The sequence below is a fragment of the Molothrus ater genome, chromosome 10, assembly GCF_012460135.2.
Source record: "Molothrus ater isolate BHLD 08-10-18 breed brown headed cowbird chromosome 10, BPBGC_Mater_1.1, whole genome shotgun sequence".
Taxonomy (NCBI): domain Eukaryota; kingdom Metazoa; phylum Chordata; class Aves; order Passeriformes; family Icteridae; genus Molothrus; species Molothrus ater.
In genome coordinates this window covers 11545551-11573169 of record NC_050487.2, presented here as the reverse complement: position 1 = coordinate 11573169, position 27619 = coordinate 11545551, and the positions used below count along the sequence as shown (strand labels likewise).

Here is a 27619-nt window from a genome sequence, read left to right as displayed (position 1 = left end):
ATGGCTGAAGCCCGGCAGCACATTTCAGAGGAGTGCCACACGTCTGTGTTATCAAACCTGGCTTTATTTGCAAACCCCCTTATCTCTGATATTTTAATTATAGTGCTGCTCTTGAGAATATTCTTGGTGCACAAAAGCATCATATTGAATTATTTTTTAGTGCCTCATTAAGACAAAAAACTGGGAAACATGATCCAGATGCAAACTAGAAGCTGAACAATCCAAAGAATAAAAGCTATGTAGTTTAATAAAAATCTTGTTTTAAGACTTAATATTTATCTTTTGTTGGGTTTTTAACATGTTGGGGATGGAAACACTGCAGTATTATTCAGCGAATATCCCTGCTGGAATACTTTTTTCTTGCCATAGTGATACTATGCAAGCTGTGCTATCTCAAGGGAATATGTAACAGTGCAGTGCCAAGAGGATGTGCTGAGGTATCTGTGCCTTCATACTTCCTTTCCTGCAGGGTTTTCTGCCTCTAAAAATATCTCTGAGGTGCTTTCTCACACTTCTTTGATCTGTTTGATCATTACATGCTACCCCATTATTAATTTCCTCTTGCTGGCCCGTTTTGAAAGCCTCACGTACGATTTCCAGTTGATAAAATTGCCATTGGGATGCCCTTGCTCTCCCTTTAGCACTGACCGTCATCACTCAGGAACAGATGCTGGGGAGGCAGAGGATCTTTCAAATGTATGGAGGAAGACTGGGAGGAGAACGCCTGGAGGCAGATTCAAGCACTTAGAGGGGTGTAGTCACACACAGCGGTGTTAGCTTGCTTCAGGGAGGGAGGGCAGCAAGAGCTGAACATCAAAGTGCAATGGAAATGTAAAATCCTTAGTTTTGTGATTCCTCCTTTCATCTGCGCTTTTTCTCCTGGCAAGGTGTTGCAGGCAGTTCTGCTTTCTGTGCCACCGAACAGACTCAAGCTTCAGTGAATGTAAATGGAGCCCCTGGACCAGTTTTTTTATCCTTCAGAAGTTCTAACACTCTCTGAAATTAATTTTAGATTGGATATTTTCAATCAGCAAAAGCAGGCACAGTCTTTCTAAGACAAACAAGGCACCGGTGTTTTTCAGACTCAAGTTGCAACAAGATGGAGAAGAGCAGGAAAATTGGGAATAATCTGTCGTAGGGGATGCCTTAGGCCAGTTCAAACCATACACTGCAGGGTGGTGCCAGATTGGCATCTGGGACCAGCTCTGGTGCAGGATCCTGCCTTCCCATGGACACTGTGTCTCACCCCAGGCAAATCCAGGCTTGGTGTCCTGGGGCTCCTCAGCCTGGGTTCCATGGCCAGGCCAGGATCCCACACTGGCACTGCCCACCCTGGGGCTCCTCAGCCTGGGTTCCATGGCCAGGCCAGGATCCCACACTGGCACTGCCCACCCCAGGGCTCCTCAGCCTGCAAGTGGGATCCAGATGTGCCCCCTGGCCTCTGGCTGCTGGTGTTACTGCCTGCCTGCAGCCAGCTCTGCTGTGCTCACTCAGTTACAGAGCAAACATTGCCATCCTTGTCCCCTTGCTCTGCCCAAGGGAGTGGTGCCCCCAGTTTGGGGGTGTGAGTAAATCTGTAACATCTCTGTCAGCTCCCACAGACCAGTGATCTTGTACATGAGAGACTGCCGTGAAAAAAAATGCTGCATGTATAAAAAACACCTGGAACCTAATATGAAACATATCTTATAAAGTTAAGAAAGCAAGAACTCCAAACTGAAGGAAGTGGAGATCTTAAGACCAGTTTTCAAAGTTTTGTCAAGAAAATCCAGAAATAATTACTAACTTAATTACCTGGAGCTATAGCCAACATAAAACAATGCCTACTGATTTCTGAAGCACTCTTAAGTTTTGTGGGTAGTCCCAAATTCTTTTCCATGTGTGAAGGCCTGGCCTGATTTAAGGACTTCTCTAATGTGACATGAGCAGTATCTGATGAACTGAGGTTCAACCTATATAAAAGCTGCTATTGGCAAGATTTTTTGAGTAATCAGTTGTCCATATGAGATTAAAGGGGAAAAAATATTTCTGCAACTTACAGCTTACAGTGAGGTCTAAATAGACCCTCTGTTAAACTGTTCTTGTGCTGGGCTGACCCTGCTGACCCAGCAAAGCTGCTCTGTCCCTGCCCTCCTCAGCTGGACAGGGCAGAGAAAATGCAATGAAAAGCTCTTGGGTGAAGATAAGGGCAGGGAGAGAGCACTCACCAGTTACTGTCACAGCAAAAGAGACACAACTTGAGGAAATTAGTTTAACTTATTGCCAATCAAATCAGAGTATGTTAATGAGAAATAAATACAAATCTTAAAAAACCCTTCTCTTTTTCCCCACCTTAATGAGTCCCACCTTCACTCCCTTCTCCCCATGGCTGCACAGGGGGACAGGGAATGGGGGTAGTGGTCACTTCATCACAGTGTTCCACCTTGTCTCTGCTGCTCCTTCCCCCTCAGGGGGAGGATTCCTCACATTCTTCCCCTGCTCCAGCTTCCCATGGGCTCACAGCCTCCCTCAGGCACATCTACCTGCTCTGCCTGGGGTCCTGCAGGGGCTGCAGGTGGATCTCTGCTCCTCCATGGACCTCCAGGGGCTGCAGGGGCACAGCTGCCTCTCCATGAGATTCAGGAGGAATCTCAGCTCCAGTGCCTGAGGCACCTCCTGCCCATCTTTCCTTGACCCTGGTGTCTGCAGGGCTGTTCTCTCCATACCCTCACTCCTGTCTCCATCTCTGCAGGTTTTTGTGCCCCTTCTGAAACACCTCATCACAGAGGTGCTGCCCCCAGTGCCAATGGGCTCTGCCTGGGGCAGGTCAGTCCTGGAGCCTACAGCCATTGGCTCCATCAGACTCAGGAGAATCTTCCAGCAGCTTCTCACAGCAACCACCCCTTTAGGCCACCCCTTTAGTCCCCCTCACCACCAAAATCCCAGCACACAAAGCCAGTACAGTGTTAAACAAATTTGGCTGCAGCTGCTGTATCAAATCAGTCCCAGAAGTTACTGTAGTTCATGGTAAGCCATGCTCAGTGATGTAGTATCAGGTAATTTGTCTCAGTGTCCTCCCAATGAGGGAATGTACTTCAGTCTTGCTCATTTGAGAATATAATCTTTCTCTGATCTCTGAAGTGATGAAATGAAGGAGTAGATCATGGAGGCATAGAAATTAGAGCAGTAAAAGAGCTATTAGACTGTAGAGCTCATTATTCCACCTCTAAAAGGCTACTTTGCAGTTCATTCTTGGCTGCTTTGTCCAGCATACCTAAAGCCCTGGGAGCATGGGAAGAATGAAGGAGCAATTCTAGGGTGCAAAAATGTCAGTCCTTTTCTCTCTGCTTTGATCCAGCTATAGGATGAAGCAAAGCAGTAATTGCTGCCATTATAGAGAACAAATCTATTTGCATTTCTACAGTGCTTCAGCTCTAGCTGTGAATGCCTAATCAGTCCTATTGCTGGAAAAATATTTTCCAGCCTCTTGTCCAATCTATGTCTGATTGCAGTGCATTACTGCAAAGCCACTTCACCCATGCCCTGGCCCACATCACCAGAGGGCTGGGGGAGAATGTTTGAAGGTAGTGCTGGTGGGTAGGACACAATACAGCAGTGTCTGTCAGTGCTTCAGCAACTGGACCTCTAACAGAATCCTGCCCAGTGTAACATGCAAAGGTGTTTGTATTTCTAGAAGTACAAAACCCTAAATAATGGGTGTGGAAAGATCCCCTTACACACCTTTGCAGGAATAGTAATATTTACCCCAGCATCCACGCTAGCCTTAGCCTTAATAATCACGTTGCATTTTCCTCCCCCAGACTTGCCCAGCAGTTTTTGACTGTAGGCTGTTTCTTATTCCCTGTTCTGCATGCTTTATCAGAGTGATAAGCACTATCAAGCAACTGCTACATCCTGATGCTGCACAGTGTGACACATACTTGTAGATTTACCCTGAATCCCAATGAGTTGCACCTGCTTTTTTACTAATCAGTAGTTTTGTTCTGCCTTCACAGACCCTGGAAATTTAAGGACAGTTTAAGCTTAGTATGCAGTTCTCAGGACAGATATAGCTGCTTGGTTTCAATCACCCAGCACAGAAGTGTTGTAATCTGGCCAAATCCCATATATTTGTCTTATTTACACTTCTATTTAATTTGATATGTAATGTACATCACTCAGACAAAAATTATTTGTCCCATGATGGTTTTACATGCATATTTAAGAATTTTATCTCCTGTAATCCACTGTCACTCTTAGCCCTGTTCCGAAGTCGAAATAATTTAAACAAATATCTCTACCTTTTCTCATCAAAACAATCCATTTTACATGTATTTACAAAGTAAATTTTTCCATGAGAAAGCAGCCAGTGCATCACAACTGCATTTCCATTTAATGAATTTAATTATCATTCTTTCGCCTCACCCAGGAAGCATTTAAGGCAATTTTCCATTTAATCATTTCCACTAAAAGCTACAGCAGTAGCTTGGGATTTTAAGGATTATCAAACCTCATCCTGTAGAATGGGAAACTTTGGTTGTTAAATGAGACACAACAATCATGACAGATCCTGTAATGGGAACAGGTGTCCTGTAACTGGGCATGGGCATTCCTTAGTTAGAGAAGTGACCTCCATGAGATGCACCAAATCAATCTGTCCTACAATGTTACTGCCACAAACTGGTCAGGAATGCTGTGGTAAAAACTTTCTTTTGTACATCCAGCTTGTGCCTGTGTACGTCTCCTTGTCATATTCCAGTGCTAGAAAACTAAAATATATTTATTTAGAAGGTTTTTCTGCCTTCAGGGGAAAGGAAATGAAAACCTGGACAGGGAGTGAAGTAGATCTTGACACATCTGTAGATTTATGCTAGAGGTTCAATCATATATCCTACAGAATCCTATAGGTTATATCCTAAATCTCAGAAGCAATAAGAAATAACTTCCACCTACTGCCTTCTGCTAGCAATAACTAACCAAATGTTTTGGCAATTCCTAAGCTTAAATGGGGTCTGTCCTTGGCTACTGTCAGTGAGGAGCATGGATACAGGATAGAGCCACAGAGCATACACTTACTGCTGTGTGGGTGGGCTTTGTGCAGTGTCAGCTATAGTAAAAGAAGAGAAAAAAGAATTCTACAAAGGGCTTTTTATGTGCTTAAAGCCTGTGAGGATCCCCCGGTATGTCCAGGTCTGACAGAAAGCACCTTGCACTCTGAATATCTAGAACCTTCTTGGTAGTGGGGACAGGATGTTTTCATTGGCATTTTCATTCACTACCTTGAGCTTGTCAAGTTGCTCACAACACACCTAAAAGCAGAGGATTAGGGAATGACTTCTCTCATCCCACCCCTCACACTCTCCACAAACAGCAATGCCTGACATTCCATGTGTTTCATTATGATGAGTCTTTGCCCCAAGGGATTTACCATCAATCCACTGCACCTCTTGAGGCTGAAGTAACCAGCCTCAAGTTGGATGTGTTAAAAGTTGGATGTGTTTCTTTTCCTGTCTATACAGTTACAGAAATTCTCACACTTTCAGAGGTCTCAATTTTAGATTTCAATTACTAAGGCACAAGATCCAAATCCCAAGATGTAACCACACCCTAATTTAGAAATGTAGAACTTCAGTGTTTTAAAGTTGGTTGATATTCCACAGTGTCCCCTATTTCTAAGAGAGACAGAACCAAGCCCAGGTAGGCACCTGGAAACTCTCAAGCCTTGGCAATATCCCTTTCTGTCCTAAATACATTTAACTTTTTAATCAAACAATAAATTTTACATTTGAAAACTGCACTAACTTAAATGCCTGTCAAGGGTACCTGGCAATCTTCATTTATAATGCAGGTATGAATTCTTCTTTTCTTTGTTCTTGAGCTATTTGTACTACTATTTGACTGAGCTAATCCAATAAAAATGCTAAAACTGTTTCAAACATATTTCTTTATAGTTCATTTCATGCCCTATTTTACAGCAGGCTGTTCTCTAATCCAATTTACATTATTCTGAAATCACAAACTGATCCTAATTACCTTTTAATGATAATACAAGCTAATTTAAAGGAAACATCAGGTGCTGCAGTGAAAACCTATTGTAGAAGTTCCTTGCAAATGAGATCATGGGGTTTATGTATTTTGATATGAAATATTAAATGAAAATATTTTCTTGTTTTATGTGTAAAATTCAAATACTGTAGTTTCAAATGTGGGGCAAAAGTGTCGCTGTTCCAGAATCTTTGGAGGAGTTCATTCTGAAATTTAGAGAATAGCTGAATTACTCATTAATTAGTTCAGCATGAATAATAACCAGAAGCATGACTCTGCCTTTAACAGAGATTGATAGCAGGTTAGGATGCAGCAATGTTTATGTACTTGGAGAGGAAGTTCAAAACATTATTGGCTCTCACTTTCTTGATTCAAAATAGTTTTCTTGTGAATTTCTGCTGGATCAGACTTGTTTTTTTCCTTTAATCACTCAGATCTGAAAGGTTTGAGGACTTTCCATAGACAGGTCTTTATATTATCATTCTTGACTGTCCTGAAAACTATTTCTGAAAGTAGGATTTTTCTGTCATGTGATGTTCTGAAGAAAGCTCATAGAGTTTTCTTCACACATACAATATTCCTGAGGTTGAAAAGACAAAATTACCCTTATGTATCCCTCTGTCTGTACAATAATAAGGTGATACACAGTGATATTAAATGTTGGCACATTTGAAGCTTCAAAGGTGAAGAAAACAGATACAAAGTTTTGTTCTGGGTCCACAGCTACTCTGAGACACTTAGTGCTATCAGATGTGGTTAAAGCCATGGATTTAGCAGATTCTTTAATATTAAAGTCAGACATTTATATTGATAATGGGATGGGATTAGGGGTCTTAACATTTCAGCATACAAAGCACCCACTCAGCTGAGAACTAGAGAGAAACTTCTCATATTGGAGGCAATTTTATGAGCTGCAGCAGGTTTTCTTGAACTTACAAAACCCCTAAATATTTAGACCAGACAAAATTCTTCAGAAGGTTGACTTCTTGTAGGCAAAGAAAAACTTTGCATGTTCTGATTGCTAGAATGATGGTAATCATTGGAGTATGTGATTGGTGAATTTATTGCTGGCTGACTGAATGAGCCAATTAACCAGTGAACCCAATTTACCCTGCCCTGAGTGACTCTGTGTGGTAGCTCAGGATGTGACAACAGTTGTGTGATCTGAGAACTCCGAGTTAGACATTTAATTATATTTAACTCCTGTAGATAATACAATCTAAAAGTGCCTTTTTTCTCTCTGTAAACTGGGCATTTTCAGTCCTTCTTTTTTCCTAATGAAAGTCTCTTTGTGTCACTAATATTTTTTTAGAATGCCACCACCTTCTGTAAAACAGTGAATTAGGAATTTTTAAAATAATTTACATTAATTGTATATGGATGATCTTATGTCTTCTTTTTATAGATTTAATTTTTACTGTCATGAGGATATCTGTCTCAAAGTATATACGTAAGACTGTCAGTAATTCATCCCCTTTTCAAAGGTTCTCTCAATTTATAACACTGAGTAAAGTAAATCTTCAGGTAATGTTTAAATTTGTGTAGTGCAATAAAATATTAAGTGGCACTATGATTGGGACACAGTACAGTTGGCAGTGTTTCATGGCTCATTTACCCAAGTAATTATTACATTTTACTCAGCACTCTGAGATCAAGTGCAGGTTTTTCATTGCAGAGGTTCAGGTTGTTATGCATATAATGCATAATGGCTCTAATTTAAGTGGAGCTCAGGAACACAGGATCCTGAAGCTGTGTTACATTCATTAGGGAAGTACTAAAAATACATTAAATTATAGCGCGCAGTTGTGAGTGGTGGTGAATTGGTTTGTATGTCTGTGGTGCACACTGTTGTAAACCTCTAATACAGTAAGGGCTATTTGAAAGTCAGCTGAAAAAAGAGATAAGAAATTTTAACAAAAAAACAAACCATGAAATACCACTTACTGACAGTTTCCAGTGAAGACTGAGGACCTCAACTAACTTTCATCTCATGTGTGTTCATGCCTTATTGTCATCTTATTGCAGGGGTTCCATACTGCTGTCTCCCTATGACAAAGGTTTCATATCGTGGGCAGCTCCTCAGAACACTGATTCTTTCTTCTTCACAAAGCAGCCAACTGACTCCAGTTCCCTTCTCACCCAGCCACCCCACTCTGTTATGGCATCTTCTTCTCATTGGTTACAGCTGCAGCCTGCTAAAGCCAGGCCTGTTCCTAATCTTTGATAATTGACCCAGCTGCAACTCCTTAGGGGTAAGATTACTCTCTACACTATCTTTATTTTCTTATATTCTATCCCCCTACCTGCCTTATCCCCTTTTTTCACTCCTTACTTTTGCTACACTGTTAGCATTTATGAGCAAAATCTACAATTATATGTTGAAACTTTGAACCTGGGCAAAATGGTTTTTTCTATTTTAAAGGAAAGCATCTCTATATTTCAATAATTCAACCCCTGGTTGAATGTACTACAGAAGGTTAACCAAAGTAAAATTCATACTGACATGTAGCTATTCTTTACTTTCATGAGGACAAATCCATAGGAAGATATTTTTAGTTAAGCAAAGGCTCAGACGCTGAGACATTCTGAGCACTCAGGCCTTCTGCATAATCTTGTTCAAGCCAGTCCTAAAGCCTTGAACACAAATATGGTTGGTCGTCCCTTAAGTGAAACAACAGGGCATGACAGCCCCGCCACTTTGAAGCCTCTTTCAGATCTCTTCACTTTTTCTATTACCACTGGCCCCCAAATTGACTGATATAGAAACCTGGGCTGGATTTTTTATTTATATTCAATACCTGCTCGCTTGGTTGAGTAACTCTGAACAGCCTCACTTTCCCAAAGCTCTGGTAGCACAGGACTGTCTGAGGAGCTCCCTGTGGACCCAAGGTTGCTGGAACAAAGCCTTTCTTTCCCTATCTCTGAGGTGTAAAGTGTGTTTCTCTCCATTTAGCCTTCCCATCCCAACTTCTGAGGTAAGAAGCACACAGAAGATGATCTGTGACTGCTTCCAGAGTCTCTGTGATAGATCTTTGGCAGTGCCCATTGGGAAAAGCCAAGCCAAGCACAGCAGGGCTCCCTGGAGCTGTGTCAGACCTGCTGGTGCTGAAGCTCTGTGAGAGCTGCAGCTCTGCAGTTCTAATGCTCAGCTGTTGGACAGTACTGTGCCCCAGGTAACTGGGATGCAGTGATTTGCAAAGTCAGGCTCTTTTCTGATCTCTGTTATTTCTATAGCCAGAGGGGTTTTCTTCTTGTGTGATTTATACGAAATAACTTTAGGTAATGTTACTATTGCTTTATTGTTACCTGACACACTTCAGTGAGGTTTTCTCCTGCTTTGATTAGTGAGAAAATGATTTTTTTGGAGAAATGCCCATGATACTACCCTTTCTAGTGACAAATCTGATTTAAAAGAGAACTAAAAGAAGGAAGTAGTAGCACATAGAGCAATTCAAAATAACAGATCACTGCAGCCAGAGCATTTGATGTGAAGAATTCTGTTGCATGGAAAAAGTAATAGAAATATATTGGTATGTTAGAAACAGAAAGAGCAAAATAAAAAAACAGGTTTTTAATTTTCATCTCTATTATTTCTGTTTTTAGCATATATTTTAAATTCTGAAAAATTACTTTTTATTTCTACTATGGTTTCAGTCAATCACTATGTTACTTCAGATACAAAGGAAAATAAAATCATCCCCTTTTCCTATTGTTGGTTTATTGATATCACCACTCCTTGTGAAAAAGAAGAAATGTAAAGGAAGAAATATTTTTTCATCTTTTACTTGCATGATTACAATCTGTAGCTATGTTCAACTGGCTTCAAGCTACAAGATAATCATGTCTAGATAAGGCAAGATTCTTTAGGGAGTTAGACTATGACATAAAAAATTCTCTGCAGGCTAGAAAACATATTTGGCAAGAAAGATGTAAATTACAAGTCTCTTCCATGCTACACAGCATAACTGCACAAACATTTTAAATCTGGAGTTATGTTTTTAAAACATTTAACACAATAAAGACCCACAGTGAGATTCAGCAGTGATAATGCAATGAATAACAAAGCTGAAGAAAATACAACTGCTGATAAAATCATCAGGCAGATGGGGCTATCAGTATTGAGGATACAGGGCATGTATGTGTGCTGTATATCTTCACTTAGCAGGTTCTGTTACATTCTATTTATGTCCCCTAGAGCTTTAACTTAGGAGTAGATTCTTTTAGAACTGGTAGGTTTCCCCATTTTAGTTTGCATGAGAGGATGCAGTTAGTTTTCAAAGAAGCAGCGGCCTATAAACTAACCTGCCCATATGTATTTATTGCCATTATTTTTTCAGTTTGCTCTATTGCAGAGGGATAGGTGCTGTGATGCCAGGTCCTGCAAGCTGAAGGTGTGGCTGGGATTTTTGGGAGGCAAAGCTCAGCACAGATTTCTTGCCTGACTACACCAGTGAGGCATATTTTTAACACAAGGGATTTAAAGGATTTTTTTCAATTTGCATCTGTCTCATCTCACATGTACCTAAGGTACCTTATGCATTGTCATCCTGTCCCCCTTGTGCACTGTTCATAGCTGCTCTCAGCAGTTCTTTTGGACACCCCTGCAGTCTCACATGCCAGGGGTGCTGCTCCCAGGCTGGTTTCCCCAGCTGCCTTGGGAGCAGCACAGCCCCTGCTGTCTGCCTGCCTTTTGGGTGTGCTGTGCTCACTGCCTTACTCACACCCAGAGGACCAAAACTCTTGCCAGGCTTTCAGCCTCCCTGTCTTGAAGACTCTGGTATCTTTTCCCTTCCCAGTGTGCTCTGATCCTGTTTGTGACTGCTTGCAATGCTTCTATCCTTTGCATCTTTCCTGCAGCCTCCCCATTCTGCATCAGACATACCCCACTTCCTCTGCTCCAAAACTACCAATTATCTCTCTTCCACTGGCAGTTTGCTGAAGAGAGGTTTTGCTGTTGAGAGCTTTCTGACAAGAGCTTCCCAAAAACCCCCAAAGCAATTTTGCTCTCTCTTTTCAGATCCCTTAAAACAGATGCTACTAAAGGAAACACTTGCAAAAAAAAAAAAAAAAAAAACAAAAAAAAACTTCTGTTGAGCTGCATCTAAAGCTCTTCCTGAGCACTTAGAAAGTTTTGTGTGTAGTAATTACTCTTTAAATGCCTTTTGAGATAGCTCTCTTTTTTCCCCTGTACATGTAAACTGCAGCTAGACCAGGGTTGTCCCAGAGAAGCCTTCCTGGAGAGCAGCTTTATAAATAAAGTCACTGGAACCTTCCAGCAGTACACAGACAGCCAGTGTGCTTTCCAAACTCTTTCCTCAGCATAGCAGAACTGTGCTAGTAAAAAAATGGACCTGCACAAATGGAGACTCTTCACTCCCACTTCTTTACACCAACAAGCTTCAAAATTCAGTCTGGCTTCAAAAATCTAAGGACAGCCCAATGCTCAGAATAATTAAAGCCTTGAAGAGTTTTTGTTCTGGTTCTTCAGTGTCTGTTATTTACTTCTATTTTTGTTAGTTTTGTCAGTTTAAAGGGGGGGGTTTGTGTTGTTGGGCTGAGATTTTGTGTCGTTTGTGTGGTTTACTTGCTGGTTCATACTGGAAATTGTGGTGGTTAAAGTTCAGTTTCCCAAAAGATTCTTACTTCAGCAAGTCAAATATTTATATGGTGTCTCCTCTACTGTGTAATGACAGCATTCTATGCAGCATTTTTTAGTGATGAGGCACTTTGTGAGTGCCAGACTTGTGTAATCTGGAAAATTCTGAATTCTCATGTGTTTCATTACATTACATTACTGTTTTTCTCTTTTCCTGCTGAAGTGGTAAAATACTTGCTCTAACTTGATGGGCTCCTCCCCAGACTTTAAAAATATGTTTGGGTGTAGAAAATGTCAGAGCCCCTGCAGCAAAGCTAATCTGCATTTTATTCTTCTGTTTTCTTACTTTATGACAGTTCCAAGTCTTTGACAAATCAGTTATTCACAAACATTTTCTGAAGAACCAAACCATCACTAAGTCCAACTGAGAAGTTTTCAGCAACTTTTAATTATTGATCAATTTAGCTGCAGTTTGTTTCTAAGTATAATGTTTCTGATCATCTACTTTCTGATCACAAAAATACATTGCTGAATTTGAAGATTTATTCATGAGAAAAAGAAGTTATAAGGAGGTAGGACAATTCCAAATCAACTCCCTATTCTGCACTGAGTCTATGTAGCTTCTAGAACAGACATATATACCTAGATGCAAAACAAAAATTGCATTGTTTGGCTTTGTCACCTAGCAGAATTTGAGACATGCAAAGCTAGAGGGACAGAGGGAAAAGAATCTGACTTCAAAGCGTAGGCTTAAGGTCAGAATTCCATCACCCAGGATAGGACCCATGGTGCCTGGTACCACATCCCACTGTCACATCCATGCACATTCCAGCTGCCTAATTTAATGAATAATGCCTCATTATGAGCAAGGTGGAGCAGCTTGTAGGAGCTGGGACCTGTTTGGCAGCTGAGTGTAGGAAAAATAAAGGACAGTGGGGTGAAACAAGGTTTGGCTCTGAGGCTCACATGTCCTGCTCAGTCAGAGTAGAATGAAAGGCACTGCAAAGTGGAGCCACCTCTTTTTCCTGCAGCTCTGGGCTTTGTGAGAGTCAGGATGTCCCTGCAGTTCTCACTGGCAGCCAGGCCATTCATCAGTGTGTGAATCCCACAGGATCCCTGGACAAGCAGGACGTGCTGGACACACACAGTGCTGGACAAACCCCCCAGAAACCTCCTGGGAGTTGAGAGGCTTTGTGGATCAAAGTGCAGCAGGGACCTGAGGCAGCAGCTCTGAGGACTCAGATTTTCAACAGAAGTCTCCTCTCCTAAGTCCTTGCCCAGCTCTGTGCCTCATTATTTCTGTTCCACAGAATCCTCCTCACTGGTTCATTTGGGGAGAATGAAGGGACACTATCTCCTGGAGTAAACACAGTGCTCTAAATGATGCACAGTTCACAGTATAAATGCAAAATCCAGGCTTATAGAGAAAGTAGCTCTTACTCTATAAAGTTATCAGATAAGGATCATTTAGAACACAGATATAAAGATCTCACATTTTAAGAGGCAAGAATTTTACCAAGGTATTTGCAATACAGATTTTAAAAAAAGTTTTCAAAAAGTGTATAAAATAAAATTCTTTTGCAGTATTATTTTAAAATTAAGATTTTCAAAGCCATATTGAAAATCAGAGTTACACTGATTTGCCACTGAAGTTCTGTTTCCTTTACACTGCCCTGAAGATCTCAGTTCTGAAATTCTAAAACAATGAAAAATAAAATTTAGCATTCTTTATTAGTAAAAAAGATGATTTCACAGACAGGAATTGGAAATAGAAGTGCTATCCTACTCAACAGATTCAGAGCTTTTTATGTTGACTCCATTGGTGTCAATTGCCTGTTCTGTGTCAGCAGTGAGCACTGGGTGGGAACACGTTCCCATGGGACAGGAACATTCCACACGAAATTCAGAGTCACTGATGCTTTGATTTATTTACAACTTACTAAAAGACATTCCATACTTTTTCAACATATATTAAATGGATTTTTTATTAATAAAGCAAGCTGATTTACTGAAATTTGGTATAAACTTGCTAAAAATATACTAAATTAATCAAATTAAGTGACAGTAGCTCTAAAAATCAATAAGACTATCTTTTTGCAATTCCACTTTATAATAGCAGTAGTACCATCAGTGCAGAACATTTCCTTGGGAATAATGTCCTGCTGTCTTTAGGGTGTGCTTTCCTTCTTGGGTTTCCAGCAAGAACAGCTGTGTTGGGTACTACTGGATGATGTGTAATATCACTACCATTGGGAGCTCAGGTATCCACTGGGATCCATCTTTTCAATATGCAGAATTATCAGTACTAAATTTGCCAGATAGTTGCAACTTATTTTTATTTAATATTTTAAAATGTTTTTGAATGAGGGAGAAGAGTATCTCTGGTCAAACCTGCAAGTAGGTTTAGGCAATTATTTCTAAAAGACCTGGCTGTGCTCACTTCCATTACTGTGGCTCTGGATACAATTGAAAATTGGGAGAGCAGCACCACAGTCAGGTTTTGAAGGACTCATTCCTTGGAGCTGACAAAATTTTCTGGGGATAAGAAGACTGAGTTCACTGCAAGGTCTTGAGTCATTATTCTTTGGGAAGGGAAAGAAAGTGAGCTCATCAATCAAGGAGAGCCAGAGCTGCATACAGCGGTGTAGGGTGATTGCTGCTGAGCTGTTTGCTGGAGAACTTCTGTAAATATCTACACAAATACTCAGAGCCACTGGGGAAGGCTGTGGTGACCTCTCTGCTTCTCTCCTTGTGCAACACAGAGAGCTTGGTGCAGTATCTGAAAGCCATTTGTAATTAACTCTCAGGCTGTTTGTTAATTGCATTTTATCTGTCCCTCAGGTCAGTGTTCATGGGAATTCAGGAGCTCCTTAGGAGGAAAGCTGAGGGCAAAACCGAGCTCAGGATGAGCATGCATGGAACTTGTTAAAATGATTGGTTTAGAGCCTGAAGTTAGAAGAGCACAGTTGTCAATCTGTGTGTTTATGGAACAGGCATTGAATGCAATGGGGTTTATTATTAACTAGACTGACATGAATAATATTGTAAAAATCTGCAACAGGTTCTAACAACAAGTGAATCTCTTTTTTCCACATTATCTCAAGATTCTAATTGGAATGCACATCTCAGAGAGCACTGTCTAGTTACATAAACCAGAGATAACATTTCCTGTGAAACTAGTGAGGCTGTAGCAGTGCATTTTGAAATATGACTTTGCTGGCTCACTGTCACTGTGAGTTGTTAAATATGCCCACTTAGAGACCTTATGTGGAACTTTGAGTGCTGCTAACATTTAAAAGCTGATAGAATAACACAATTCATTTAGAAATACAGAGCAAGCCACAGAGCTGATAGGAGAACTGCCTTTGTTTAAAAGTTCTACATTAGACAAATTTGTCTTAATAATGTCTTCTTAAGCTTACCTTATCTTTCCTTTTGAAAAATAAACAGCCCAAACCATTGTTCTCTGCTAACAGGAGATGAAAATTACCCAGAAAACCTTTGATTTGGAATTGTCTCTGACATTTCAATACAGTATTTGACAGTTGAACAGGAAATAGAATTTTTATATGATACCAGTTTATGTTCAGTATTCATGTGATACATTCATTGAAAAGAAGCTGTAGAGAATACGAACCTCTTTAATAATGTAAATTAAACATAAATATTACATACTCTGTCTGAATACCAGTCTTATCCTTGCCCTGACAGGTTGATAATGTATGGCTTTGTGAAGGCCATGGTACACATTGGCCAGTTAAAGCAATGGGAATTCCACTTCACTGACTGTTTATTTTTTGGATCGCTGATGTCTGCCACAGATCCAGGTAACCATTTCAAATAAATTACTTTTTCAAAAGTCAGAAGAGTAAATAAGAACTGTATATGCCATAGAAATGTTCTAAGTCTCTGTTCTTGGGGTTTTTTTTCTTCTCTTAGCTGTTAAATACCTGATATTCTGATAATCATAAGCAAATCAAAGTCCAAGTCAGCTCCTGAGATACCTTGTGGCTTTTTAGTAGCTGGTTTTCCTAGGCTGAGGTCACAAACTTTATAATTAAGGTTACTGAAAAGATTGGGAAAATGCTCTGATCTTCAGGACACCACCTGTTGCTTGCTGATATGAGAACTGCTGGAGCCTCACAGATAATAATCACAACCTCACATCCATGTGTGACATAACCCCCTTTAAGATATGGGGAATGGAGTGTTCAAATTTGGCCATATAAATACTGTTTATGTGATATCAGTGTTCAGGATAAATACAACTCAGATACCAAGAAATTGACTTGAATTTGCAGATACAAGATTTAAAGCCCAATGTTACAGTAAATGGCAAAGTCTGGGAAGCAGAATCAGTCAATTTTGGAATCAAAGAATTACAGAATCATTTAGATTTGGAGGGATGTCTGGAGGTGTTCTAGTCCTACCTTCTAATTAGAGCAGTCTAATCTCAAAGCTTGCCTAGCTTTCATAGATTTGTCCAGGATTTGTTATGTTGAAACTGTCAATAAGAATACTCAGGTGTTAAAAGTATTGCTATTTGCAGCTGTGGGAACACAGTAAAGGAGAAGGTGAACAGATATTTATAGAGGTTATCTGCTAAGACAAAATACAAAGTCTGCAAGGGTGCAATGGATTTTTGCAAAATTTTCAGCTGAGCAATTAAAGGAGACAGAAGAGAAAACGTTTTGTCATGCATGTGAAATTCTGCATTAGTGTTAAAAAACTGCACTTGAGAAGCTTCTCTAAGAGACTTAGGAATAAAGCTTTCAAATTCCTGGCTTTTAAAAGAAATGAGAAAAAGCAATATTGTTCTACATATTTTTTCCAGTCTTTAAATGAAGTCTCAATATTTAACAAAATATTTGGGCTTGTGATTTATCATTCTGACAGCTTAAAAGTACGGTATAAAACAATTTGTTTCCACAAAACCAGTTGTTGCAAGGTTACTGTAAAAGCTGCATGAAATTGTTGTTCTCAAATTAATCCACACATCCAATATGCTGCCACTTCTTCAATCACCCAGCCATATTAATAAGACTCAGCACATGATTGAAGCCAATCTTCAGAGCAAGAGAAAAACACAGAAGTTGGAAGCACAAGGAAAACCTAGGAAAATCAACTGCTTATGGAATAAAAGCATCCTTACAATTTCCAAGTCTATTTCGTGATAGTGCTATGAATAGGGTTTTGCAGCTGGCTCAGTTTCTTTTCCCATTTCCCAGTCCAAGACTATTTAGTTTCACAAATATTGACTTATGATGAGTAATGTATAAGACAAATGCACTGATTTTGATTATAAGAGTATTAAATCACCACTGATTAATCTAGAACAATCAAGAGGGAAAAAAAATCAACAAAACAGAAGCTCCTCTTGCACTGTAAGGAATAAGTTACAAGGATTACTTTTCCCAGAGTTTTAAACAGGCTTAAAAAGCTAAAGTTGCAGTTGAGAAAACTATTTTTAGTGTGACAAACTGCATTGATTAATATTGTTTCTAATTACTTCTCTGCTTATATAGTCTGTGCACATCCAAGAGTTTTTTAATGTTCAGCCTTGCTCCCTCTGCTATCAATTCACAATATTCTAAGTTGTTTCATGTGTTCACTAATCTTATCCATAAATTTCACCCCCTCAAAGACTTAAGAGAATTTTGAATTAAGGTTTTCATTAATTAAATGGTTGACACTGCTGAAAATATTTCATTGTGTTTTAGGATTTGCCAGTGAATTATAATCTCAAGTGTGTAAAGAGCTCACTGGCATTCCAAAATCAGTTCAAATATGGCTCCCTAGAGAACTGATACATATTAGGGCGTAAAATAATCAGTATAAAGATTCTATCTGTGATAACTAGGGTTCATTTTGGGTTTTTTAAAGAAAACTTTAGTAAAATGTTGTGAGTGTTATCAACAATAAATTGGTCTTAAGATGAAATAATAAATTCCTGACAGATTTGCTACATGATTTTTCATTTAATTCTTCACTGTGTAGGACTATGAACTCATTTCAAAAAGAGATTTAATTTCCCATGGCTATGGAAAGCAATTAAGTCTCAAAAGATGCCAAAAACTGATTTGTTGACTTGACAGAAGTTGGTTTGATTGAGCTCCTTATTTGTGATAGTAAAGATGACTGGTAGGTGTTTACATGTTAAACAAAGCTTTTTAATCTCAAGGTAGCAAACAAACATATGCCAGGTAAAATTTTCTAGTATTGCAAAGAAGAAGGAAATAATGTCACAGCACTCTGCAGTTTTAGTTCTGAAGTTTATCTGAAGATTTTTAATCTAGATATTTTGGCATAAAAATAATTCAGGAGAATTGCTCTTATTTGCTGTGTGTTCTCTTACATAGAAAACTAGCACTGGAACTAAGATTAAGAAATGAATTTAGGACTGGATATACTTGGGACTGTGTTTTCCATTATAAACTGTGATCCTTAAATATCAACAATACTTTGTGATGCCTCAAAAGACTTTCATGTCTCTAGAAAGGACAGTTAGAAACTTCAGGGACAAAACAAGGTCACTCTTGACCAAATAATTCATCTTACAGAGAACATCTCCTTCCAATCATTTATCATTTTCAGTAGAGAAAGTTTCTCATTTTAAGACTTCAGGTGAGAGGTGAAATTTTAAGAAATAGAATTTCTAAATTCCCAAATTATCTCTTCATTATTCTTGATTTAAAACATGACACCAGTATTTACATTTTTGTTTATTCTGATCAATAGGCATAGTTCATCACATTGTCAAGGAAATCATGTCTTATTGTTTCATCTGCATAAACCAGCACAGATTTCCCTGTTTCACTGTTGAAAGGGTTGCCTTGTGTTAGCACTGGCATTTGATTTCTGGTGTGCCCTGACTCTGGGAGTGTTTTGGGCTCCCTTCAGAGGTAGCAGGGCAGTTCCTGGCTGTGCTCTGTGCTCACACAGGTGCCCCTGCTCAGGAGCAGCAGGGGGAGCAGGGAAGGTGCTGGGGAGCCCTGGGTGCCTGCCCATCAGAGACCCCACAATGACACTGACTGCCCCACAGTGACACTGACTGCCCCTCAGAGACCCCACAGTGACACTGACTGCCCCACAGTGACACTGCCTGCCCATCAGAGACCCCACAATGACACTGACTGCCCCACAGTGACACTGACTGCCCCACAGTGACACTGCCTGCCCCTCAGAGACCTCACAGTGACATTGCCCCTCAGACACCTCACAGTGACACTGCCTGCCCATCAGAGACCTCACAATGACACTGCCTGCCCCTCAGAGACCCCACAGTGACACTGACTGCCCATCAGAGACCCCACAGTGACACTGACTGCCCCACAGTGACACTGCCTGCCCCACAGTGACACTGACTGCCCCACAGTGACACTGCCTGCCCCTCAGAGACCCCACAGTGACACTGACTGCCCCACAGTGACACTGCCTGCCCCTCAGAGACCCACAGTGACACTGACTGCCCCACAGTGACACTGCCTGCCCCTCAGACACCTCACAGTCACACTGCCCCTCAGACACCTCACAGTGACTCTGCCCATGGGGCTTGGTGGCCCAGCTGCACAGTGACACTGCCCACAGGGCCTGGTGGCCCAGCTGTCCCTGTGGCTCTAATGGAGCAATGAACAGCACAGACCTGGCACAGGGGGGTACAGATGGGACCTCTGCCCCAGCCACCAAAAATACACACACAGCACAACTGTGGCAGCCTCCAGGGCTGTGCTAGTAACACCTTCTGGGCAATCACCTTCCCATCCAAAGACATTCCACATACCTTTAGCCCTTCCTTTTGTTTTCTTTTCCAATTTTTGATGTTTCAAGTATAGAAAAGTGATTTACCCTCAGAGGGTTTGCTGAAGCACAGCTATTTCTGAGCTATATGAACTCCCTTACCTTTGGTCACATTGACAATCACAAGGCTCTTCCCTTTTTGAAGTTACTATGGTTACAGCTGAACTGGAGCTGTGAGTTGCACTGCTCTTGTTATTGATAAAATTGGATATTTATCAGAAAGAGCAGTTTCTGTTTCTCATAAAATTGAAGGATTTTGCATTAAGAAGCATAATGTATAAATGCAACAAGGTAATGCATTTCAAACACTATGTAAGGCAGTTTATAAATGTGTTTTAAATTAAAATATATGTCCTCTTTCATCTTATTCACCACTGAACTAATCTGTGAGTGCTGTGACTTATTAATAGGGAAAGGAGTCTATAATTCAAATTTGAATCTTTATTTTTAGACAAAGTCAATAGGAAATAAAAGTTAGATTTCTCTAATCTTATTTTCTTCTCATTGATACTGCACTCCTAAAGAATTCAGTCCCATGAGCTATGAAAGATATTAATAGCTCTAGTCAGAAGACTGAGGTACAATAATACCAATACTTTATATAATGGTGTAATTTATTTTTTGTTTCCTTATTCTTTTAAAAGTAACAGCAAAGTAGCACTGAATCCAGTTAGCACAGAGATTGTTGTAGTTTGGTGATATCTCAGTTATAGATACTTTTTACAGGCATCTATAACAAGCCAATTTGTTTCTACATTTGTCCAAAGATACCTTTCACAAAGCAGCTCCACAGACACTTCTTATGACTTGGGTACAACTGAAATCATGTTGGGTTCAGCATGTGATAGATGTTACCTCAGCCCATGAAGTCAGGGAAGAAGTGAATCAGACTTTTGTTGGCATAAATAAAATCTGTGAAAATCTTAGATGCCTCACTATTTCCTGCTTCCCATCACTGAATTTTAACTGAAGTTCACAACCCTTTCTGAGTCAGCAGCTCTGGCACACGTTATTTCTGTTGGTGTGGGTTTTCTACTGCCACAAAAGGTGTTGGTGCTCCCCCAATGACCTGACCTTCCAGCCACTTCTTTACCCACCTCTTTTTCTGTCCTCATTTGCTTACACTGAAACAAGAGAGGCCAAGTACCTTAAAGAAAAATAGTTTGGTATCTTTGTAATACAAGTTGTTATGGGAGTCTTTAAGTAGTTACCACACAAAAACCAAGCCCTTCTCACTGTTGCTCAGCAGTGCCTTCAGAAAGCCAGGGGCCAAGCTGACTGCAGTGCAGCATCTACAAACTTGACTTAGATGTCAAAGTTCTCACAGACTGGGCATGTTACTGTGGTATAGGATTATTTTTAAATTATTTCCCTTGAGTTTTAAAGTCATCTATTTGACAAAACATGATGTGACTTCCTTGGACATGATGACTATTCCTAGACCGTTATTATGTCCAGAGGTAACTTAAATTAACTTTCTTCCATAGCAGAGCAGCACATCCCCTTTGATGTGGCCATTCTGACCTATGCCCAGAGATTCTCATAATTAATGAAGGCAAATGTGGTCATGGGGAAGTGCCCAGACAGTGGTGGTCAAAACAAGGTGAAAATGTTTCCTGGAGCTCTTAAAAGGGTGGATGTGCTAAAGATCCTGCAGATCTCTGTTCTTGTGCAGACACTATTTATAATTTTCATTAATGAGTTGGCTAATGCAATGGAGGGTGTTTCTTTATGGTACAATATTCTGCTGAAAGGAGATTGCAAACACTTTGAAAGGCATGGTTAGAATTCAGTATGATTGCTGTAATGATTTAAAATAGACAAGGATAAATGCTACACTTGAAATGAAAGTATCTTCATAGACAGCAGATAAGAAGTGAGCATTCACTTCTGAAAACGATTTCAAGTTTACAACCTATGAAAATGAGTCATGAGAACCAATACATAGCAGAAAAATAAAAGGAAAACAGGATTTATTAACGTGTTCTACAGCATTTTTTCATTCTATTTCTTGACAGCGAGTGTCAACTACATTACTGGTATGTGGTTTTAGGCACTGTATTTCAGGAAAGATATGAGCTGATTAGAGGGCAAGAAAACATTACTAAAGGAGGAGATTGAATGAAGTGAGTCATTTTAGGGAGGAGATGTCTGAAATGAGTCTTTGAATAGACAAATTCTGCTGAAAGAAAATCAGAATAAATATGACAAATTTTTGTCTCTCATTAGGCTAGGAATGGAAATTGCAGACTTGAAAAGCAGGAGGGGAGATTTGGGTTAGACATGATTCAGGAATAATTGCATTTATAAATGATATGAATACTAAAGAGCAAGTCAGACTCCCTTGAGTTTCTTGCAACCAGCATCATTTCAGTTCTTGGAAACAAATCAGATAAATATCTGTCAGCAGAGGTAGGGCTGAAGTTTGCTCTGCCTTGGGCCAGACAAGAGAGGGACAGAGCAGAGACCAGGACCCTTCAGTCAGGGACAGGTAAATAACCTCCCAATAACCTCCCCTGGAAATGGGAAAACATTTGAAATGGAAGATATTTTCTGGGAACTGGGTGAACTGGGGGTTTCTCCCAGAAGAGGCAATTGATGCATTACTGTGTTGCTTGATTTATTATTTTGCTTTCATTTGAAAAGATTAAAGTAACATTTTTGGGGTAGAGTTGGAAGAGAAACAAGAAGAGAAAGTTGTTTATTTAGGAGGCAGGAGGAAGGAGAGGAATGTGCAGGCATCTGTCTAATTGCCTTGGCCTGCTCCACACACACTGCAGCAGTACAGTGACTTTGATTACTGTTTTCTTTTCCTTCTATCATTATCACAGGGACTATTAACGAGAGCCCAAACTAATTAGCTAATAAGCAAAAGCTGAAAGTGGCAAATAGTTTTAGAAAACAAGTCTGTTTTTATGCCAATGACATTAGAGAGCAGGAGACTAAACTGAGTCCATATTTAGCACATTAAGTCAGCATTGCTACTCAGGCAAAAACCTGAATATAGACGTTGGTGAACCAAGAAAATATCTTTTGTCAATAAAGCTTCTGCCTACACCTTTGAGCTATTCTGGGGAAAGAACTCTTTTCGTAGTTTAAATTATAACTGCAGTGGGAGTAGATGGGTGAGGTTACCAGGATGGTTAAATATAACTAGCTAATTTAAATATAGCTATATCAGCAAATGTTCTGCTACACACATCTCCTAAATTGTCTTCTGTAGAATAACACTTCCAAAATTCTTCAGAGATAACTTTAGAGATAACATCAGAGATAACATCAACAGAGATCACTTTAACATAAAATCTCACAGGAGAACTGAGAATCTATTTTGGTTTTATAAACTGATTTTGAGATTACATAGATATTTAAGTGCCATTTAGAAAACCTTAGCAGCAATGCTTTGAAAGTTCCAAGAAATGTCATTAAGACAAAGCATAATCAGCTGGTCATACTTTTGTATGAATTATCAGCAGTCATGTGAATGTAAAAGTATATTATTTTTATTTCTAAAATGTCAGATGTGAACATGGCATCCCAGAGGCACTCCAAATCCTTAGGATTCCTGGGCTATAAGGATGAGTCAAGTGCACAATTATGTACTAGAATGAGCAGCAGTGAAGCACTGAGTTACCATCCAATTTTTAACCAGACAAGTAATTGGGAGTCTTTACATTAAATTCTGTTTGAAATGAGAAAGTTCTGCTTTGTCCATGCAAAGAGAAAATAATAAGAATAATAAGAATTCAAATAAGACATACACAGAACACAGACAGCCTTCTTCAGCTGGAGATTATGAAGTGCAAAATAGACCATAGGAAGGACTGTGATCCTCTGTCTGCAGGGAAGAGGGAAAAACAGAGATGGCCTAAGTTAATATCTACAGGATTTAACTACCTGAATAGGAACCAAATGTCTAAATACTCCTGATGATATGTGTCTAAATGATTTGCTCACCTTCAATTTAAATTCACCACACTCTATTTTTTATATTGCACTGGCGAACTGAAAATCAAATATAGGGTATAACTCAGGCAGAAGGAAGGAACTGAAGTCACTGGTATGCTGAAGGAGCCTTAGAATGGGTTGTAGGTGTAAAATATCCTGGTCTGGGTCAGAGGCTTCCTGGGTACCATGAGCCACATCCTTGCTGAGCGTGGGGCAGGACAGGGTGGGCATGCTGCACATCCCTTAGTGAGCATGTGTAACAGATGGATAAGTGTTATTATGTCCTTCTTAAAACAGGTAGACCCCTACTCATCACACACAAAATGCACAGCAAACCCAACTCTTTTCAGCACCCTTATTCCTCTGTGGTCACAAGACTGCAGTGCTTCATGCACAGTGAAACATGCTGTGACATTTTCATTTCTGTAGGATTCTCTGTCTGAGAGGGAAAGCTTCTTCCTAACTCAGCTGCAGCAGCAAAATTCATAGACTTAATAGTTGATCCTTCTTAACCCATTGTTATCCACTTAGGCCATATATAGGACTGGGCTTCTCAAACCTGTATTCTAACATTGCTTTATTTCTTGAACTGCCAGAGGAACATGAAAATACCAACTCACTTTTCTTTCTTTCCATACAGTGACAGTCCTTGCTATTTTCCATGAGCTGAATGTGGATACAGATTTGTACACACTCCTGTTTGGAGAGAGTGTCCTAAATGATGCTGTGGCTATCGTGCTGACACAGTAAGTTACACCCACCTCCATGCTTTACTTGGGGACATCATTAAAGCTTTTCTCACTGGTGCCACTCTCACTGATATGCTTTGTTCAAGTACAGCTATACTATTTGAAGGTTTTGTTACAAAGATGTAGTTTTAGAATTTTTCTTGGTTTGTTAACACTAGAATTCCAATATTGTTCATAGTAACTCTATATCCAGAATGCAACTTTAGTTCATGTTCTTTAACCCAGAAAGCAGTACATTCTGTAAAATGGTGAACTTAATTTATTACCATTTCTTTCCTCATCTAAACAAGGTATCTTGGAAAAAAAATGCTAAATGAACATCTAGGACATAGAGCAACTATAACATTCAAGACAGGTTCTTTTTATTTTTTGCACTTATTATTTTCCAATATTAAAACCACAAAGTGGTACACAATATCTGTTTATCTATTTCTGTCTATGGAAGCTGGCAGAGCTTCAACTGATAATATTATCCTAAATTTATATATAGCTTTTTTATTCTCAGGAATCCTCAAACAGATCACAAATGATGGGCCAAAATCACACAAGTATGTGCTGTCCTAAAAACATAGATGCTAAGTACATGATTAATGGGATCTCAAGTTTACTCCACTCTACATGTATTATATGCTTCCCAGAGCTTTGCCAGAAATACAAATAATCCTCTCAGATAATCTTAAAAGTAACAGAACTGCAAAGTCAAATTCACTTCTCCACGATGTTTGAAGGTGCTTCACAGTAAGCCTCAATTCAGTGCCAACTTTCTCCTTAAAACATGGTTCCTTGAACAAGGATTTATCCTATCTCTCAGAATTAAAGACTTTACAGTAGTTAAAAGATGAGCTTAATATTTTGTCTGAAACCCCATGAAGTTTCAACTTATAATAATTGCTGCAAAAAGACCCAAACTTGTTTCACAGTAGAAAAAGAAATAGTATTCCTATTTAATTTACCACTCTCCAATTATCAATCTAGTAACCTTCACCTACACTGAACTCCTCCCAGAGTTTCCAGAGCAAGAGCAATGTTTTCAAACACTGTTGAGTGTCTGAGCACAGCAGCTCAGGGTTAGATAGAGCATGGCTGTCACAACCCGGGACTGGGGCTGGAATGTGTCACCTGGGAGAGCTCTGGTACACCAGATAATAAAATGCACAAAAAGAAAAGTAAGCAAAGACCAGACAACTCGGTGAGAGAGCCACAGTATGGCATTGAAGCAGCTATTAGAATTGGGAAGAAGTGTGTAGGTGGCGATGTCTGAGATTTTTATCTCCCTCCCTTGGCATGGTTTAATAACAGCTGAGACATTTTCAGCTCATTGAGACTCCTCTGCTGTTAGTGCAAGGTTCCCACAGAGGAACAGTGGGGCTCCAAGCAGCTCAAGGGAGCCCATACTGTTTGAAATCTCTCTGTTTTCAGTCACCCTAATGCCACAGCACACAGATCTCCCAAAGGAGCAACTCAACTGCAGAACAAATCTAAAAGGGAAAGACCCATCAGATTCCAGTTCCATCAGTATTCCAGTACATGATTCATGAGTTTCTAAGCTCTGCTCTTCCCAGTACTCAAGTCTAGGTTATGCACCTCAGCCTATCTACCTCTAATGTTTTCTTTGCTGTTACATGAGAGGTTACAAATCCTTAGTATAGAATCTCTTGACACTGGAAAATTGTTCTGATTTTTTTTATATATATTCACTGTGACCAATTCTTTGATTTCTAAAGTCATTTGCAGAGACTGAAGAGAATACATGGCATCATCAGTTTCACATTTCATTACTCTCTGGCTTAAATAATCAGATTCTGCACAAATACAATACTTATGCAACCCAATATAATCTTCCTGTAGCATTTTAAGTAAAGATATACTGTTAATATTGCCAGCTTCAGGTCATTAAAACCCTATTAAACCAACCAGAGTTTAAATTAAGAAAATTGTTTTTCTGCCACTGCAAAAGAACAGCTATTTTTTCTCCTGTAACCCATACCATTCTTGTGTGCAAACACAACATGTTCATAATTACAGCAATAGATGTCTATTTAAAAAGGTGTGAGAATAATGTTTACAAATATGGAAAAGCAAGAGTAAGTAATTTAGTACACTACATAATGATAACCAGGAAAATAGAATATGAAAATACACCTTGCCTTTCATTATCTAAAAGAATAAGTAAGATAATGTCTGCAGGAGTGACTCACTGCAGGAGAGGCAGGAAGAGAAGAGAGAGGAGGCCCTTATGGCAGGAGGTGACAATTTGGCAAGGTGAAGGCAGCATGGCTGTCTGCCAACAAGGGCTTAGATTGATCTCTCTCCTTTCTTTCAGCTTCTCCCTCCAGTTTCTATTTTTCCTGTCCTGTTTATCATTTAGTTTAAGAAGGACAGCAGCAGGAGCAGCCACCCCTGCATTTTTCTAGGGATTTAGCAAGTCACAAGAGCTGTGTTGCTGCAAGAGTGTGTGCACACAGTGAAAATCCCAGCCAGGGACACCAGTTCTCTGGGGCAGTTTAACAGCTCTCCTGTGGCCATCCTGCCCCAGCAAACACCTGGGTGTTTGTGCTAACTGCAAGGTTTCATTTCTAGTGTGCTATTTTAAGATAATCCGTGCAGGAGGGATCACTGTGACTCAAATTGACAGCAGTGGCTGCAGGGAGGCTGACAAGCTGTTCTGCATCTGGGAGAGCTCACACACACAAGGGCCTCTAAACAAGGGCATGGGAGATGCAATGAGGATTTCCTCATATCAAAATCACTTCCAGAGTTTCTAACAACTTTTTGTTATTGGGATAAAATTCTGCTTTTAATAAAAACTTGTGAGAATTCTCACAGAAAACAAACATCAAGAATTCCAAGTTTTTAAGAAAACTGATAGCAGACCCTTAAAAGAGAGTATTTATTAGATTATTAAATATGTCTGCTTTTACCCAGAAAAACCCATATGACTAATTATGCCACAAATACTTCCTACATACTTTGTTTTTAAGAATACTGACTGAGGAAAATCCTGATAAAAGTAGTTTCGTGGTTCCTCTTAAATATTTCCAGGATAAACATATACCAACTCAGGTCATTGTACATCTTCACTCAAAAAGTACTTTCATTCTAGTCTAGACATACCTTATACAAGTTAATGTCATGCTCAAACCCTGCTTTCTTGGCAGAAGCTTGTATAAGGCTTTCTGAAATAACATGGCAAAGGTAACTGATTTATTGAAACTTGATTGAAAAACAGTATCAATTTCCAGGGGAAATAACTCAGAGGCTGGAGTTCAGCTCAGTTTGGGCTGAGCACCCTCTAAGGCTGTCTTTTCTCAGACAGTGATTCCTATAATTTTCTTAGGCAGACAAGAGAATTCCTTCTGACACGCTGGGGATTCTTAAGGGTAGGCACAGCCATTGTATTACTGCTTTCATTAGAGTTTAGATATTTTCAAAATATAGGAAACTCTTGTGATATAATGGACCTCAAATAGAAAATTAATAAGAATCCTTAAACCTTTCTGGTTCT

General features: G+C 39.7%; 1 protein-coding gene across 2 annotated transcripts in view; it reads left to right on the top strand.

The window, feature by feature from the left end:
• The window catches only part of SLC9A9 (solute carrier family 9 member A9), a 171102-nt gene that overhangs the window by 22809 nt on the left and 120674 nt on the right, over nucleotides 1-27619 (top strand). For both annotated transcript variants that reach the window (XM_036388794.2, XM_036388793.2), the window contains exons 5-6: nucleotides 15332-15447; nucleotides 24006-24111. In XM_036388794.2, coding sequence (XP_036244687.1) covers nucleotides 15332-15447; nucleotides 24006-24111 — 222 coding nt within the window. The remainder of the gene's footprint in view (nucleotides 1-15331; nucleotides 15448-24005; nucleotides 24112-27619) is intronic.